Source organism: Mirounga angustirostris, unplaced genomic scaffold (assembly GCF_029215605.1).
Source record: "Mirounga angustirostris isolate CCGP_5_RB_7025 unplaced genomic scaffold, mMirAng1.0.hap1 SCAF_16, whole genome shotgun sequence".
In the NCBI taxonomy this organism is placed as follows: Eukaryota; Metazoa; Chordata; class Mammalia; order Carnivora; family Phocidae; genus Mirounga; species Mirounga angustirostris.
In genome coordinates this window covers 59,960,976-59,979,958 of record NW_026991724.1, presented here as the reverse complement: position 1 = coordinate 59,979,958, position 18,983 = coordinate 59,960,976, and the positions used below count along the sequence as shown (strand labels likewise).

Sequence of the window (18,983 nt, the reverse complement as noted above, 5' to 3'; positions counted from 1 at the left end):
CTCTCTTATTTATTTAGTAGTGTTAACCTTAAAAATAAAACAGTTACTTTATTTTTTTTTTAATTTTATTTATTTATTTGACAGAGAGAGAGACAGCGAGAGAGGGAACACAAGCAGGGGGAGTGGCAGAGGGAGAAGCAGGCTTCCCGCAGAGCAGAGAACCCGATGCGGGGCTCGATCCCAGGACTCTGGGATCATGACCTGAGCCGAAGGCAGACGCTCAACGACTGAGCCACCCAGGCGCCCCAAAACAGTTACTTTACCAGCAAAAATCGGTTTATTTGGGAATAGGTGAGAATTACAATTCTGGACATGCAAGCTACAGCAAAACTGTAGGCGAGTCTAACAAAGGAGATGAACGTTATTTTATGGAGAGGAAGGAGGAAGTTAGGAGGGGCTGTTCTGAAGGAAAGTCCATTGGAGAAGAGTTCAGGGTGATTAGTTTCTCATTGGCTGAGTTGCAGGGCCCATTCATTTCTTGTAGGAGATGCAATGTACATCTTTTCCTGTTGGGGCCTGTAATTGAGGATTTCTTTCCTGTTGAAGATTCTTCTGTTGGTAATTCTTGACTTCCAGTGGTACCAAATGAGAGCTCCCCCTTTCACTCCATTTTAGTGAGGTTCCCCTTTACTAAGTTTCACAGCACTGTGATCCCACTGGCCCTGTGCTAAACACTTTCCATGAGAAGAGCTGTAGTATTTATCAAATTTCATTACTGGATTTTGAGTTAGAGCTTATTCTGGGAGAGCATCAGAATCCCCAAGAGGGACAAGGCACAGAACGTTCAGGCTCATCCCAGAGTTTCCGATGGGGGAAAATGCAGACGTGAAGCTGTTCCCCAGGGGCCCCCTCAGGGCTGGTCCCTCTACTCCAGAATGCGGGTCACCCGCATCTCTGAGGGAGGAGATCTGGAGTAGCCCCGAAGAGGAAGCTAAAACACACCGCTGCCATTCTTAATCTCGGGCTCCATTTCGCAGTACCCCTTGCGGTGCCACCTGGGCGTTGCCAAGGGGAACTTGCGGGCGCCCCCGGCCCGGCCTATGCGGGGCAGAAACTACATCGACCAGAAGGCTACGGGGAGTGGCGGCGACCTATGAGCCAATCACAGCACAGAAGAGCTATTTCCTCCGGCTCCCGGGCTTCCGGCGTTTCCCTTGCGGACGTTCATTTTGCTCTTGACAGGTCGTTAAACAGCGCCCTTGGGGACCTGAGCTCTGGGTCGGGGCCGCTTTCCAGGCGCCTCCTTGGGACCCAGCCGGGGAGGACACTAAGGAGGATGAGATCAACTGCCGCGCTTCGTACCAGCCGATCTCCTGTAAGGGGGTTGTCCTCTTCCTCAGCACTCGCCCTCCGTCCCCTTTGACTGGGGCGCCGATTGCGACCGGCGGCGGGCGGGCACCTGGCCCAGTGGAGGCGTAGGGATCGGCTGAGCACTCAGGGCCTGCCCGGGTCCGATGGCGGCGGCGGCGGGGATGGTGGACCCGGCGCGGGTGAGTGGAGGGCGCCCGCCGCCCTCACTCACCGGATCCCCACGCACATGGTCCGGGGTCCACGACAGAGGGGAGTGGGGAGTCCCTGCACTCTTTTCCTCCACCTTCACTTCTCTTCCTTTGCTGCTGGGACCCTAGAATCACCCAAGCCCGAGGTCTTGAGTCCTAGCCAGAGGTTATGTGGGAAGTGTCACAATTCTGGAATCCAGTGGGACAAGACGTGGAAAGCTGTTTCAGGCATAGGGACCGGGATGTGCAAAGGCTTAGAGAGGAGGCTGAGCTGGGGGTATTCAGGGAACTACAGGTCTCCCTTATGTCTGGTGGGCAGGAATCAGGCCTGGAATGGCATCCTGGGGAGCTTGGCCTGAGGATGGTGGGAGCCATGGAAGGTTTGGAGTAGAGGAGAAAGGTGATCTGACTCAGGTGTTCACAGGCTCCCTTTGGCTGCAGAGTGGAAAAGAGAGGTAGGGTGGGGTAGGGGGTGAGGTTGAGGGGGCAGAAAGGGAGGCCGGTAAGGATGCTCTTTTACTAGATCAGGTGGGTGATGGTGTCTTGGCCTGAGTGGTGACTGGAGTTGGGAGAAGTGGTTGGATTCTGGATCTGTCTTTTAAGCCAGCCAGATTTTATGATGTGCAGAGAAGTGGAAGAGGCAGGGATATCTCCATGGATTTTGGCCTCAGTTAGTAGAAGGTGGAATTGAAGTGCATCGACTGAGATGGAGAGGTTGCTGGGTCGAACAAGTTTCAGAGAAGATCAGGAGGCTGATTTTGACCCTGTTGAGGCTGAGATGTCCTAAAGACTTAGAGCTGGAGGTACTGAATGGGCAGCTGGACATGCAGGTCTAAGTTATGCTGAGGAATTGCGCTTGGAGACATCCAGTCAGCAGTAGTCAGTGTGTGAGCTGAGGTGGAGCTCTGGCTCAGATTGGAGAGGAGACATCTTCAGCTTATGGTGAAGGATGTCCTACAGGGGCAGCTGAGGACTGGGTGGCTGGCCTGGGTATTGGGCAGGGTTGGTGGGTGTCACAAGGTCAGATGAAGGGAGGAGGAGCCGTGAGAGAAGGTGTGTGTGAGAGGAGGGTCCAGAGAGTGACCAAGATCCCTGGGACAGAGGCTGAGGCATACTGGAGATGCAAGTAGCATGACAGCGGAATTGAGGCTCCTGTTTAGTCACCTCTCTATGGGCTCACCAGCATTTCTTGGCCACCCTCTGTGGGGCCTGAGGGTTTCAGTCAGGATGGCAGATTAGCTCAGTGGCAGTCAGCTGGGAGTGTTCCAGGCCTGGGGTGGGAGGTAGTGGGGCTGGGCTTTGTGCATCAGGAGGAAAGAGGAATGCTGAGGCTGGTGAGGGGACAGCATGAATAAAGGCAGAGAGACCTGGAGGTCCCAGAAGTCTTTGTGGCCCAGCCTGGATAGCTAAGGGTTAAAGGTAGGAATAGGATCAGTTAGAGAAACTGAAGGAAGGCTGGGTGCCACCTCTGGAAGTTGGGACTTTTGGAAGTCTGGGTCAGCATGGGATCCTGGTTGACCTCACCAAGTTAGCCACATTTTGGACACCCATCTGCAGAGTGGTATGTAGGGTTGCTGGGAGGAAGAATGGGCCACGGGATGGTGGTGGGGTCTGGAGATGTGTGGTACAAAGATGGACGTGCACATGCAGAGGGAGTATGAATTGATGGACTGGAGTCCTGGTCCTGGGGGCCTATGTGAGATGAGCCCCAATTTGGTTGTTCTGGGAGGCAGGGTCTGGGAAGCCAGGGGACACAGTGATCAGTGGGACACAGTGATCAGTGGGACACAAGGAGACCATGGCACCCATGGCACTGGAGCTTAGGGAGAAGGGTGACCTAGGAGTGTGTTGGCAGGGGTGATCTGGGGGTTAGAGACTACCCACCAGAAAGGTGGCAGCATATAGGTCACAGGCCTAGGTCTGGGTTCATCTTTGTGTTTTTTTGTTAGTTTTTTTTGCTGCCCTGTGGTCTGGCTGACTTAGCTGTCCTCATCATGACAGGACTGGGGGACCTTTGAGGACGTGGCCGTATACTTCTCCCGGGAGGAGTGGGAGCTCCTTGATGAGACTCAGAGGCACCTATATCACAATGTGATGCTGGAGAACTTGGCTCTTGTGGCCTCACTGGGTAAGGCCCTCCCACCCCCCCACCCCCCCACCCCCCCACCCCCCCGCTTCCTGTTCTAGTCTCTGTCCTTCCTTTTCTCCCAGGAACAGCTCTGTCTTCCTACAGCTGAGCATGGGTGCTGCTTCCTCCTTTGGGCTATGTGCTGTGTGTGCAGAGCTGGGGCACAGGCAGAGCCTGCTCCTTTCCCTGAGGGGCCCCAATATCTGCTTCCCTTTCTGGGGAAGGGCTCAGGACTGGGGGTCTCAGTCTGGCTGCCTGAGTTTATCTAGATCAGTGGCACCTCTGTGCCCAGGTTCTTCCCCCCTTTTTTACATCAGACATTTCCAGGAGCCTGGCTATGTCATGGACTACAGACACTGACGTGGTTATTACTCGTGGCGACCACTGGGCTCTTCCTGTGAGATGCTCCTCAGAGGCTTATTTTGTAACATTGAGTTTTCTTCCCAGTTGCAAAGATGACGTGAGCTCCCTCTGGTCTGCCACAGGGTAGGCTGCCCTTGGCTGGCCCAGCCACTCACCCACCCTGTCTTTTTCCCAGGACTTAAAACTTTCAGGTCCTGTGTAGTTGCTCACCCGGAAAAGGACAAAGAAGCCTAACAGGGTGGACATAACTCCATATACTGCAGGAGAGGCTGGGAGGGCGTCTGGCTCTAATGAGTGGGAGCTGGAGCAGAGCTGACATGGGGGCTGGGTTCACACTGTCCTGGGCACCTGCCCTGTATCCACTAGTGTTTGTTGCTGGGGCCAGTAGCCGAACTTTACTCCATTTTCCTTCCTCATTCTAGACACCACATTCTTGCCATTTCTACTTTGTCCCTGGACACTGCTCTTATCTCTGCATCTTCCTCATTCCCCTTTACAGGGATGTCCCACATTAGCCCACAGTCAATGTATTATGAGATGTGCACATATCCTCATATAGGCTTTAAGCACCAGATGCCTGGTTGCAGCTGGATTTCCCTGGGCTCGTGCACACCACTCTGTCCCCTGTTCCTATCAGAGATCTGGGGTCTGCCTGTACTGGGTCCTGCTGAAAGCTGAGGAATTGCAGTTCCTGCCTCTCCTCCCAGCCGGAACCTTACACCTGTGCTCTCATGTGCTGAATCTTCACTTTTGGTGGTTTTCCTGGGCCCAGTACTGCACCACAAGCTCTACCTCACCCTGACTTGATCCTACAGACTCATTCCTAAATTTGTCAAATCCACATCTGAGAAGGGGCTGCCCACTCCCAACAAAGCCTATATACACTTCACCAGTATTTCTCTGCTTTCAGGTTGTTGGTGTGGAGTAGAGGAAGCCCCTCTTGAACAGAGTGTTTCTGTAGAAGGAGCACTCCATTTCAGGACCCCTAAAGCATGTCCTTCCACCCAGAAGGCCAACACCTGTGACATGTGTGGCCTGGTCTTGAAAGACATATTACACCTGGCTATGCATCAGGGAATATACCCTAGGCAGAAACCGTACAAGTGTGCGACATGCGGGAGAGGCTTCTGGCTCAGTACAAACTCTCACCAGTGCCAGAAGGAGCACAGTGGAGAAAAACGCTTCACAAGTAGCGAACGTGCTAAGGATGTCCTGGACAGCCATGACCTCCTGCAGCATCCAGCCACCCAGAGCACGCGGAAGCCACACAGGAGCACCACGCACAAGGAGGCCTTCCACCCCAACTCTAGCTTCCAGCAGCAGCAGAGAGTCCACGCCACGCAGAACCCCTTCAAGTGCAGCAACTGTGGGAAAGGCTTTCTAAAGGCCTTCATGCTCCTAGACCACCTGCTCACTCACTCCAAAGAGAGACCCTGCAGATGCCCAACAGGGGGAAATGCCCCTAAAGAGAACTCCACCGTTGTTCATCCCCAAAAAAATCACACTGGAGAAACATCCCATGTGTGTACGGAATGTGGGAAGGCCTTCAGCCACCTTTTTAAACTGAGTACACATCAGAAAGCTCATATTGGAAAACCGCATCACAGTTGCAGTGAATGCGGGAAAGCCTTCACCCGAAAACACTCCCTTGTTCAGCACCAGCGAGTTCACACTGGAGAACGGCCTTATGAGTGTGGCCAGTGTGGGAAGGCCTTCACTCGCAGCTTCCATGTTGTTCGGCATCAGAAAGTTCACAACACAGAAAGGCCTTATGAGTGCAGACAGTGCCGGAGAGTCTTTAGCTGTATCGCCAATTTTGTTGAGCACCAGAAAATACACACTGGGGAAAGGCCGTATGCGTGCAATGAATGTGGGAAAGCCTTCATTAACAGCTCTCATCTTGTTCGGCATCAGAAAGTTCACAACACAGAGAGGCCTTTTGAGTGCAGCGAATGTGGAAAAGCCTTCCGGCAAACCTCCAAACTTATTCTGCATCAAAGGAGTCATACGGGAGAAAGGCCTTATAAATGCAACCAGTGTGGGAAAGCCTTCAGTTGCCCCTCCAACCTTGTTCCACACCAGCGAATTCATACTGGAGAAAAGCCTTATGAGTGCTCGGAATGTGGAAAAGCCTTTAGTCAAAGCTCTGCCCTCATTCAGCACCAGAAGGTTCACACCAGAGAAAGGCCTTATGAGTGCAGTAAATGTGGAAAAGCCTTCAGCTATAGCTCGAACCTTGTTAAACACCACAAAGTTCACACTGGAGAAAGGCCTTACGGGTGCAGCCAGTGTGGGAAAGCTTTCAGTGAGAGCTCCATCCTCAGTCAGCACCAGAGAGTTCACACTGGAGAAAAGCCTTATGAGTGTAACAAGTGTGGGAAAACTTTCCGCTACAGCTCAAACCTCTCTAAGCACCAGAAAGTTCACACTGGAGAAGAGCCACCTGAGTGCAGTGGACATAGGAATGCCTTCAGCCAGAGTTCCAACCTCACTCGGCACCATGAAGGTCATACCAAAGAGAGGCCTTAGGAGTGTGGCAAATGTGGAAAACCACTAACTAACCGGGGCATTTTCTTGTTCACCTTAATAGAGTTCACGCCTGAGAAAACTTCTGTGAAAGGAACCTTTGTGAAGAAGCCATAAGCCAAAAATTGAAAAATACCCTAACACCCCTACCAGGAGATTGCCAGATACATGGGAAGCTTTCAGAAGCTACATCACACTTTCTAATCTGTCCAGGTGCTTTGCCAGATTATGTCACTGCCAGATGCCATCTCACTTCTACCAGCTGGCAGGTCCCCCCACAGCCTGTCATCTCAGCATACTCAGGGAAGGCTGATTTTGTGCTCTCTCATTCCCTGGAGGGAGACATGAGTGATGGGAGCTCTTTGGGGTGGCCTCATTTTTCATTTCTGCCCTGTCCCCAGTGGTTCAGGCATAGCCCTGACCTCTTTCTCTCCAGGGGGATCTGAATGGAGTCTGAGGACTTGCAGAAGTAGTTCCCTCTTTTGTGGGTATTGGGTTTTTTTTTTTTTTTTAAGGTTTTATTTATTTATTTGACAGAGCAAGCACAAGTAGGGGGAGCAGCAGGCTCCCCTCTAAGCGGGGAGTGCAATGCGGGGCTCGATCCCATGACCCTGGGATCATGACCTGAGCTGAAGGCAGACGTCTCCAAATCACCCAACCCTGGAACTGCCTGTCCCCAGAGTGTGTGATAAAAAAGGAAGGCCTTCCCGTTGAAGCCATCTTTAATCTCCATCGTGTGCAGGGGGAGATGGAGAACAGAATTGGGCTCTAACAGGATAAAGAGGGAGAAAGGCCTTAGTGGGAGACCTCAACTTCAACAGCAAGATGGCACACAACAGCTTGCAGTCTAGGCCCAAGGCCTTCTGGGACAGGCTGAAAGTCTCTGGGTTAAATCTTGTGTCCTGGATGCCAGAACGATCTGATAGGCCCAGAGCTTTGGACATTGGGTATTGCAATCTCTAGTCCTTCCTGGGCAGCAGGGGTTGGGTTCTTTGTTCCTGGGAATGTCCCACATTCTCCAGTAGAGTTGAAGGGCCACTGTCTCCTGGGACCTATCCATGAGTAAGGCCCCTGATGTCCAGGTTATCGCTGGATGTAAGATCTTTAGGGGCCAGGCAGAATCATAAGTGGGTACAGAAACACTGGTTTTGAAGTGAGGGAGTCAGTGAGACTGGCAAACAGAGGAGATGCTATGCTTCAGCCACATCATACCCACTCACAAGAATTGTGTTCAACTCCACATTCAGTAACAATCACATCAATGGCTTTCAATCAGCCATGGTAGAATTTATACCACAAAAAAATGAACAAACAATAGTTCTTTGAAAACAAACAAAAAACAACTGGAAAAAAAAAAACCAACCCTGATATGGAGTGTTTGCCAAGTTTGTTGATACTGACTTTGGCCATAGGAGAAACTCAGCTCTGCAGATCTTAGGAAGTCCTGCATACTCTCACTTGTCCTCTAGCACGAGTACACTGACCCTTTACGATGTGTATGCTGCTCACTGCTGGAGCAAATCACCTAACCTAATGGTGATGTGGATTCCTGTAGTCTCCCTGCGCTGGTCACTTCAAGGCCATCAATGCACAGGCAGGAACCCTGGGACTATAGTCCAGGACTTTTGTAGCTCAGCCAGTATTCTAGGTCAGTGTGGTGTCCATGGTCTTCATCATCTGTTTTTTGCTGCCACTGAGACAAGGCTGTCCCTGGGTACAGGGATCAGAGAGGATGGAATCAACATTTGATTTGCCCCCATTTTCTGGTTTTCCAAGAGTGAGAGATCCATATGCTTATGTGAAGCCTTTTGATTTTATAAATGCTGAAAACTTATATACAAAATTTATAGGTATATAAGCAACCTATATATATGGGCTACACATGTGTTCCTGGTCCAACACTTGAAACAGTCAGAAAATAAGCAAATCAGCTGTCAGGAGCCCAGGGGTCCCCAGATATGAAGGCTTTTGGCACAGTGTTTACCCCACAGCATGTGGCAGGGGAGGGGGCACTGCTGTTGCTACTCCACTCAGGACCCCCCAGTTTCCCGAGGCTGACCATGTGAGGGATGGCAGGATCCCAGGCAGGCTTGTGGTCAGCCAAGCATGTGGCAGATCTGCCTAAGTGCTCCCTGCATCCCAAGGTATCATGGCACCCCGTGGACCCTCTGGGTATAATAATTGCCTTCCATTAACATGGGGGGCTTGGAGTTAGAACCAAAGTCCATTTGAACCTTGGGGTATCAGGCTTCCAAGAAAAGGGATCATGGATCATCAAGAGCTCAACTCCTTGTACCCATGTGGCCAGCTATGGTTAGACAGACCTCAAAACACTGCTCCCAGTGCATGAATGAAGTCTTCTGTCTCCTACTCTCCTCACCAGGGATCTGCACACACCAACCAAATTATTGGAACCTCCGTATTTCCCTGGTGGTACCAGAACATAGCAAACAAGGGTCTGTTGGCTCTGAGTGTTTCATCTCTCCACAGTACCAACTTATGTGAAGCTCAAGTCCTCCCAGCTTGATGACGTATACAGGGGTCCTCGGCCTGCTCAGGCTCTCCCTCCTGAGTGTAACAACTGCCTTGCACCACCATGGAAGGGCTGCTTGGGATCAGAGTTCAAGTCCAGCTAAGCCATGTGGAGCTCAGGCCTGCAAGCAAAGTAGGGCAGACACTCATCATGAGAACTCAACCCCTTTTATCCCGAATGGTCACCTGTGTGTAGACCTTGTAAAATGAATTCTTTTGGCAGAGTCCTTGATTTGGTGAAATGGCCCTGACTTGAACCTGACTTCTGCTCTCCCCATCAGGGCTCTGTGCAAGGCAGCTGGCTTGCTGTGTGTGTGTACGTGTGTCTGTGTAGCTCAGCGTGGGCGTGGGCGTGGGCATGTGCTGGAGCATCTAAAACAGAGCACTTGTGGCTCAGCGTCTATAAACTGGGGCTACTAATGTTCATCTTGACTCTACAGGAGGACTGTCCTGTGAACAAGCCACAGAAGGAGGCAGTGTAGAGTGACGGTCAGAAGCAGCCCTTCTGGTCATTTGAGCCCTAGATCCACTTAGTCCCTGGAGCCAGATGCCAAGTGTACTTTTGGGTTCCAGGTACCAAAACAGGCCAAGGCAATTCAATAGGTTCAACCACTAGTGGATAGCCAGCCACATGTAACAAACCTCGAAGTTTCCTCAAGTCATACGCAAAAGCGAACTCGAAATTCATCACAGACAGGGGGGTGGGGGGATGGGTTGGCCTGCTGGTGGGTATTGAGGAGGGCACGTTCTGCATGGAGCACTGGGTGTTAGGCACAGACAATGAATCCTGGAACACTGCATCTAAAACTAATGATGTAACGTATGGGGCTTAACATAAGAATAAAAAAATAATAAATATAAAAAAGACATAAAACTTAATAAAACTTCCAGAAGAAAGCACAGTGGCCCTGGATTTGGTGGATTTCTTAAATATAACAAAAAGCATGACAAGAAAAAGATGAATCAACTGGATTTGATCAAAATTTTTAATTTTTGCTTTTCAATAGTCACATCAACAAAATGAAAATGCAAGCCACAGACTGGGAAAACTGTCTGCAAAAAAATTCTGACAAAGGACCTCAATCTAGAATATATGAAAAATTCATACACCTAATAAGACAACCCAATTTTTAAAAATGGGCAAAAGTGACTTGAACACTCACTTCACTAAAGAAGATACATGAATGGCAAATAAGCACATGCCTTCTATGTAAAAGGTCTTACTATTTTTTTTAAGATTTTATTTTTAAGTAATCTCCACACCCAACCTGGGGCTCGAACTTAAAACCTTGAGATCAAGAGTCACATACTCTGGGGCTCCTGGGTGGCTCAGTCATTAAGCGGCTGCCTTCGGCTCGGGTCATGATCCCGGGGTCCTGGGATCGAGCCCCGCATCGGGCTCCCTCCTTGGCGGGAGGCCTGCTTCTCCCTCTCCCTCTGCCACTCCCCCTGCTTGTGTTCCTGCTCTCACTCTCTCTCTCTCTCTGTGAAATAAATAAAATCTTTAAAAAAAAAAAGAGTCACATACTCTACAGATAGAGCCAGCCAGGTGCCCCTAAAATGTGTTCTTTTATTTAAAGTTCACAACACTCCCACAGGTGTTCTATAGATAGTGAGGTGGTTAAGAGTACAGACCGTGGAGCTACATACTGTACATTTATGTACCAGCTGATAATTAGTTGTATGCTCTTGGACAAGTTACAAAGTCTCTGTGATTCAGTTTTCCCTATATTTAATTGATAGTTTGTATGGCTGTGGCAGATATGAAGGTTTGCAGGTCCTGAGAAACTCTGTACAACATCACCCCACACGGACACGGTCATCAAAGCAGAGTCATGGCTGCCCCATAGACAAAGCACAGGCACTCTAGGTTGCCAGTCTCCAATCCCTATTTCCTCATACCCAGTGATTATCACTTAATATACCCACCTAGTTCTTATATGAACGCAGGAGGTAACCCTGCCTAACAGGGTCTGATGTCTAGAGGGCATGTCTTTTTAGCCCAGGAGAAGAGCTTCCTACCATTGTTGCAGGGGGTATGCTATGAAATATGAAACATCCTCTAGAACAAGAGATCAGCAGCTTCTTCTGCATCACTATAAGGTTTTTAGAACCACTTCTCCCTTCCCCAGGTGAGCTTTTGGTATCTGAGTTAAAAGATTTAGAGCAGAGAATCTTTCAGCCTTTCCCAGGAGGGCATAGGATAGAAATGCAAATTAGGATATACACTGGAAAGGAAGAAGTTAAAGTCTTTTTTTTTTTTTAAAGATTTTATTTATTTGTCAGAAAGAGAGATAGTGAGAGCACAAGTAGGGGGAGCGGCAGGCAGAGGGAGAAGCAGGCTCCCCACTGAGCAAGGAGCCTGATGCGGGACTCAATTCCAGAACCTTGGGATCATGACAGCCCAAGGCAGATGCTTAACCGACTGAGCCACCCAGGTGTCCCTGAAGTTAAAGTGTCTTTATTTACAGATGACATGATCTCTGTGTAGAAAATCCCAGGTCCATTAAAAGTAGTGCTTAGTTGGTTAAGTGTCTGACTCTTGATTTTGGCTCAGGTCATGATATCAGGGTCGTGGGATCAAGCCCTGCGTCCAGGCTCCACGCTCAGCGTGGAATCTGCTTGAGATTCTCTTCCTCTCCCTCTATGCCCCTGCTCCCTCTCCCCCTCTATCTCTATCTCCCTCTCTAAAAAATATATATGTATATGCAAATATATGCAATATATATATATATGCAAAAAACAAAAACAAAGCAGAGCTGCTCAGTTTCCCATACAAATCATCAAATGAAATTAATGAAGCAATTCCATTCACAGTAGCCTGAAAAAGAATGAAACAGGAATAAGTTTAACAAAAGAAGTGCAATTCTCTGAAAGTACTCTGAAAGATATAAAACGGTGCTAAGAGAAATTGGTGAGAAACATTCCACGTTAATGGATTAGCTGATTCGTTTTAAGATGACAGTGTTCTCCAAATTGATATACAGATTCCAGATAACAAGATGATCCTAAATTCACATAGATAAAGACTTACAACAGCCAAAACGATTTTGACAAGGAACAAAGTTGGATTTACCTTACCTAATTTCAAAAGTTTCTATAAAGCTATAGTAATCAAGACAATGTGGCACTGGCAAAAAGACAGACATACAGATCCGTAGAACAGACTTGAGAGTACCGAAATAACTTTACTCAACTGATTTTCAACAAAGGTACAATGTGTAAAGATGGCCTTTTCAACAAACAGCTCTTGGAAAATTAGATATCTACATGCAAAAAGATGAATTTAGACCCTTACCTAACACTATACATAAAAGTTACCATGGAATGGATCATAAATGGAAATATAAGAGCTAAAACTAAAGCTGATAGAAGAAAAATAGGAGAAAAATGTTTACTTTGGGTTAGGCAAATAATTTTTTAGATATGAAACCAGGAGGCAATATGTAAAAGGAAAAACTAATAAATTAGACTGTGGTGTCTAAATGGGGTGTCTCCCGATCAGATGGGGAACCCCAAATGTGGGGCGAAGATCAGGTGGAAATCGGTGGCACAGAAGGTGAAAGGAGTCACCTGAGGCAGAACAAAGGAGATAGAAGTTTACTGACTACACCACAAGGGAGGGTGGGCAGGTCAGCACGGACAGGGGCGGGAGCTGTTTTTAAAGGAGGAAGATAAGGACAGTGGTGACATATGGAATTCTCCTTTTTGGTAACTGTGCCTAGTTGTAAGTAGCCTACTATGGAATCTTTTTTTCAAGACTTATTTATTTAAGAGAGAGAACGCACATGTGCACACATGAGCGGCGGCGGGGTGGGGGGGGTGGCGAGGGTGAGAGAAAGGGAGAGAATCCTGAGCAGACTCCCCCTGAGTGCAGAGCCCCATCGCAGGGCTCAATTCCATGACCCTGAGATCATGACCTGAGCTGAAATCAAGAGTCTGATGCTCAACCGACTGAGCCACCCAGGCCTCCTGGGCCTATGGATATTTTGTGGTGGGCCGCCCGATCGGCCTGTCCTTATTCAGCCAGGGGGTCACTGTGGGCTCTTTCTACATTCCCTTGCTTAGGCCTGTTTGCCTAAAAGCAGCCTCTACATAGACTTCATCAAAATGTAAAATATTGCTCTTCAAAGGGCACCTGGCTGACTCAACTGGTAGAGCAAGCGACTCTTGGATCTCAGGGTTGTGAGTTCAAGCCCCAATGTTGGCCTTAAAGCTTACATTAAAGAAAAAGTAAAATATTGCTCTTCAAAAGATGTCATTAAGAAAATTAAAACAAGCCACAGACCAAGAGGAAATAAACACCTGTACATAAATATGGGGTCTTGATACAGAATATATAAAGAATTTGTACAACTCAATAAGAAGACAACCCAAGTAAAAATGAACAAAAGATTTGAAAAGACATTTTATCAAAGAAGATAAACAGTTAAAAAGCACATGAAAAGATGCCTGACATCATTATTAATTAGGGAAATATAAATTAAAAACCCCTTGAGATTATTATTTGTTGGGTGTAGAGTCTTAGTTTAGGATAATGAAAAGGCTGTAAACATGTATAGCAGTGACAGTTGTACAACTGTGTGAATTAATGTCACTGAACTGACACTTAAAAATATAAGTTTTATGTATATTTTACCACAGTTAAAAAAAATCCTTTGAGATACCATTTCACACTCACTAGGATGGCAACACCAAGTATTGGCAGGAAGGTGGAGAAAACGGAACAGTCCTACAGTACTGGTGGGAATATAAAATGGTAGAGACACTTTGGAAAACAGCTTGGCAGTAAAGAGAGAAACATGAACTTAACATATGACTCAGCAGTCCCACTCCTAGGAATTGTCAGGCAGGAAGACCTTACTCTACCCTATGCTCCTTCTAACTGGACTTAGAATCAAATCGACATGATACAGATTAACAGGAGAAAATGAAATTTAATGGGCATACATACAGGGAATCAACAGACATGAAATTCCAAAGACAGTGAGGCAACATAAAGCTTACAAGAGCTAAGGGTAGAAGTCTAAGGATAGGGGAGAAAGCCCCTTAGCAAGAAGTTGAAAGGAAAGGTTTGGAAACACAAGGTTGCTCTATTATGCAGATAAGTCCCTTAAGTAAAGGGCAATCCCTGTTAATAACTCTCTTCCTATTACAGGATCTCCTTTCCAATGTAAATTAAGCAGTTGTGAGAAAGGCAGAGAGCTTTTCCTACATCTGCTGGGGTTTTTTTGGGGTTTTTTGTTTTTGTTTTTTTTTTAAAGGGCCATGACCTGAGCCTAAGGCAGCTGTTCAACCAACTGAGGCAGCCAGGGTTTTGATTACTTTTTTTTTTTTTTAAGTAGGCTCCATACCCAGTGCAGAGCACAAATGCCTCAGGACCAGAGATCAAGACCTGAGCTGAGATCAAGAGTCGGACGCCTAACTGAGCCACCCAGGCGCCCCTTGATAACTTTTAAATCTAAAAAATCTTTATGCTAAAGTGGCCCAGCTTGGGGCAGCCTGCCCTTGCTCCTATAGAATCTACCCAAGCAAAACAAAAACATATGTCTACACAAAGATTTGGAAGCAAATGTGCCTACTACCATTATTTATATTAGCCAAGAACTGAAAACAATTCAAAATCTATCAATTAATGATGGATAAACTGTGGTATATCCATACAAGGGAATAAAATGGAATAAAATACTGATATATACAAATAACATGAATAACCTCAAGAACATTATGCTAAGTGATAGAAACAAGACACAAAGAGCTACATATTATATGATTCCATTGATACGAAATATCCAGAAGAGGCAAAAGTATAGATACATAATGTAGATTAGTGGTTGCCAGGGGCTGGGGACGGGAGTGGGTTTTGGCTGTAAAAGTGTCCAACGGAACATTCTGAGGCAATGGGAATGGGGTAAGATAATAATGGTTGTACAACTCTATAAATCTACTAAAAGTCATTAATTATGCACTTATAATGGGTATATTTTATAATATATAAATTACACTTCAATAAAGCCACTTAACAAACAGGACTATGGGCTATTCTTTCTCACAGTCCTGGAGTTCCTGACCACATGGTGATAACCAAAAGTATCCAGCCCACTAAGAGATGACAGGAATGCATAAAACACTGGTTAGGAGTACAGCTCTGGGAGATATACAGATCCTTAAGACCCTCTGCGAACCTTCATCTTGCAAGGGCCCAGACATCAAAATGGTGTGCCAGGCTCCCCCATGTCCTATTTTCCTCACACTCAGTTTTCTTTACCCATTAACAGTACTCATTTCATTCTTATACAAACACAAGTGGGTGATATATTACTAGGATCTGGCCTTCAGGGTGCTTCCTTTCAACATTGCTGAGGTGGGAAAGACACTCCCTGAAACACAGACCATCATCTTGCTTCTTCCAGACCCATCACTACCTTTTCTAGGTGAACTCCAGGTCCGAAGCTTCAGAAACACACAGGCTTCATTCTTTGCCAGGGAACACGGGGTACAAATGTAAATTGAGTCACATCTGGACAGAGATGCGCCATGCCTTGCTGCTGTGCCCTCTGTGAGGTGCTATAGGGACCCTGATGACCAATCTAAGAACACCTCTGTCATGTTCTCAACGCACTCCTGCTAAACAGGACTCTAATATCAAAGGTGAATTAACTGGTGATATATTCATTATCAAATGGTCCAGAGCAGTCTGAGGTCATGGTACCAGAGCTGGGTGATGACAGGAATGCATAAAAACTGTTAGGAGTACCTGAAGAAGCTCAATGAAGGCATCATGGATGTCAGAAGCAGATTTCACAAGGCCCATAAACAAGGGGAAACTTACCCAGAAGCCCTCCAAAAACTATTCCATCAGGCCCCTTGCTTAGAACAGGAGTCATGTCCATGTCAAACTCAGTCATGGGTGAGCACCATGATACCACTTCAACGGGTGCAGGGCCACCACCATCCCCCCAGGGGAAGGCAAGCAGGGAACAGGCACTGCTTATGCTGAGCAAGAAGAGGTGACCATCAAACACAGAAGGGCTTTTCCACAGCACCCAGCAGTGCAACAAGTGGTCACAAAGTACAATATGGCCCCTACAGGCTTCCCCACACACAGGGCAGCCATGGAGTGAGTGTCTCTCCAGGTGAGGTTCTTCTATATGAGGTCCAACTTGTGACTGAAGGCTACTCGTGTAGGGTCCTTCTCAGTTATTAATTCTTTTATATTGAATGAAGTTTTTAAAATAGGCTGATTATTTAAAATGTTAAAAAAAAGAAAAGAGCAGCTGAAGACTTTACCACATTCACTGCTCTCAAATGGATTTTTTCTAGTGAAGTTGTTGGTGTTGGCAGGGCAGGAGCTCTGGCCAACTGTTCTCCCATGCTGGCTGTACACACAGGAGCTTTCTCCAGTGTTAATATTTCTATGCAGAACATGGCAGGAGCCACAGCTTTTTGCTCTCCTACTCACTATACTCACAATGCAGTAACTTGCTGCAAAATTGGATTAAATCTGTGACAGAAGGCTTTCCAACATCAGCTGTACTCATTATGCCTTTCTCCAATGGGGATTGTGTGAAACAGGTTTAATATTTTCTTGAAAGTTACTGCATTTGTACAACTGTTCTCTGATATGAATCCTTTGGTGCTAACAAGAATGGAGCTCTGGAGCAGATGCCCACATTCTCTGCACTTGAGTCCTTTAGTGCAGGGGGAAGCAAAATTTTGCTCAAGGCTGGGCCATACTCCCTGCCTTTATAAAGCCTTTCTCAAGGAGAACATTCTGGTGCTCAAAAGGAACAGAGCTCTGGCTGGAGGCTTTCTCGTGTTACTACACTCACAATATTTGAAGATATGAATGTCCTCCTGCTTTCTCAGGATGGAGGCAAAGGTGATGACCTCCCCACCTTCCCAACGTACTTGGGATTTTTTTTCCCATTCTGAAATGTTTTTGGTGACTGAACACCTCTCCAGGTAATATGTGTTTACTGGGTGTCTCTTCAGTGTCAGTTCTCTGCAAAATGTCGAGTTGGCAGGGCCTGGTGATAGGCAAGAGCTGTGCAGTGAAGGTGGTCCAGCCAGTGACACTGTGTCCACTTTCCTTTGAGGGAACAAGCAGTCTCATGGTGGAACAAATTTTCAAGAACTACTTAAAGATATGTATCAGCTCAGGACATGTTAAGGGGAGGCTACTGGTGAGGGACCTGGCCAGAAGAGGGGAGAAGGAGAAAGGCTGTAAGGCAAAGGACACAGAGGGATCAGCCAGGGGACAAGAGTCAAGGGAAAGTAGAATGGAGTGTAAGAAAGGGGTGAGAATGATAGAAAAGAGGCATGGCTACTCACTTTGGCACCAGGGGAACGGAGGGCATAGGTCAGGCACCCCACGAGAGATCAGCCCTGCAGGCCCTCCCACACCAGTTTTGTGCTGACCAGGACTGGTCCTCCAGGGGCCTCTCTGGTCAAGATACGATACAAGCTGCCCTGTTCAGGTCTCCTTGCCAAGTTCAACTTGGGTGACCACATTTAGGGTAGTACAGACAGTCATTCTTATGGGGGATCAAGTGGTTTGTGACAGAGCAAGGTAGGTGAGGATCACCAATGCATCTGGAGAACTGAAGCTCACAAAATGAAGAACCAGGCAAGATCTCAGCAGAAAAGCTCACTGTCCCCACAATCAATGTTGGTGCTCATGTGCCATCACAGAGGCTGACAAGAAAACCTGCTGGAGGGGTTTTTTCCTGACAGAAAAGCAACAGGCCCTGATGGGGTTTCTTGGCCAGAAAATAACCTGGCTAGATGTGATCGCCTATGCGGGTTGTGATATTTTTGACCCTTGACCATGATAAAAAGGTCCCGAGGCAAAAGGAGTTGGGGTTGCTAATGCAGCAGTCTGGGAGAAGAGGTGTCAAACATGGGCCAGCACCAGGACCAGCAGCAAATCCCACGGGGAACACACTGGCCTAACCTGGTGAGGACAGGACCATGCCTGTAGCTCCACTGCGCCTTATGAAGGAGCCCCACTTTTTCTAAAAGACATATGTATCCTTCTCCTTAAAGGTCAATGGACTCTGCAATACCAGGCCAGGGAGCAGGAGGCTGTGATCTAAGCACTGGGCATGGGACCTGGGGCCCCAGTCTGTCCTGCCAGCCACCTCCCCTTATGTGTCCCAAACCCTGTCCCCTGACATGCCTGCTCACCCTCGGAGGGTGGGCCCTCCTCCTGGATGTGCACTCTCCCCAGATCCACTGGTGTTTGGACAGTGCTTCTCTTTTTCTGCACCAATCTCCTCCACCTAGCCACTGGGCCTTTGTCTGGACGCCCCACATTCACCTCAGGGCCATTCATCTGTAACCACAATTTAAGACTCTCCTTCCAAAATGCCATTCTCAGGGCCTTCCTTGGACTGCAGCCTGGACATCCGAAGCGAAACCAGAACTCCCTGTGTGTTCACAGGTCCATGCATCACCCCCACTCAGAGGTCTCCAGACAATTCGGACTCTACATCTACAAAATCTAACCGCTAATCTTCCCCAAAACATCCTCCTCCTGCCAACCTCTCATCTCAATGAGCAGTAGTACCTGATCCCTCCTAAACCCTTGGGATGATCCTTTATCCACCACTTACATTCACTCCTCACATGTAGCACAAAATCCCATCAATTCCATCTTGAAAATCTAACCGAAATCTGATCACTTCTCTCACCTCTCCTACTTGTGCTCTGGATAGGCCACCACCATAACTGTCCCAATGAATACTGCAGCAGCATCCTCATGAATCTCCCTGTTTTCAGCCTGGCCACAACCCCTCTCCCACCAGTGTGTTCACTCAGTATGTTTACTGGGTATTCACTGGGATACTTTCAAAATCCTAAATCATTTCATGGACATCCCTCTTCTATTAAAAAATTTCTATGACCCCCAGGACCCGGGAATAGAGGCAGGG

At 47.7% G+C, this 18,983-nt stretch overlaps 1 protein-coding gene and 1 long non-coding RNA gene across 2 annotated transcripts in view; one reads left to right on the top strand and one right to left on the bottom strand.

The window, feature by feature from the left end:
• LOC135362775 (uncharacterized) overlaps positions 1–18,983 on the bottom strand; it is a 37,741-nt gene that overhangs the window by 18,133 nt on the left and 625 nt on the right. The gene's annotated exons all lie outside the window — the stretch shown is intronic.
• On the top strand, positions 121–11,579 carry LOC123856183 (zinc finger protein 883-like). Its single transcript, XM_045892393.3, has 3 exons — positions 121–1,315; positions 3,501–3,627; positions 4,901–11,579. The coding sequence occupies exons 1-3, from the start codon at positions 1,094–1,096 to the stop codon at positions 6,517–6,519; spliced, it is 1,968 nt and encodes a 655-aa protein (XP_045748349.1). The 5' UTR covers positions 121–1,093; the 3' UTR covers positions 6,520–11,579.

Excerpts from the sequence above, each read along its gene's own strand:
- LOC123856183 (XM_045892393.3), top strand. The coding sequence starts at position 1,094 with ATGAGCCAATCACAGCACAGAAGAGCTATTTCCTCCGGCTCCCGGGCT. Across the intron at positions 1,316-3,500 it reads TTCGTACCAGCCGATCTCCT|GACTGGGGGACCTTTGAGGA; the intron begins GTAAGGGGGTTG and ends TCATCATGACAG. Across the intron at positions 3,628-4,900 it reads GGCTCTTGTGGCCTCACTGG|GTTGTTGGTGTGGAGTAGAG; the intron begins GTAAGGCCCTCC and ends CTCTGCTTTCAG.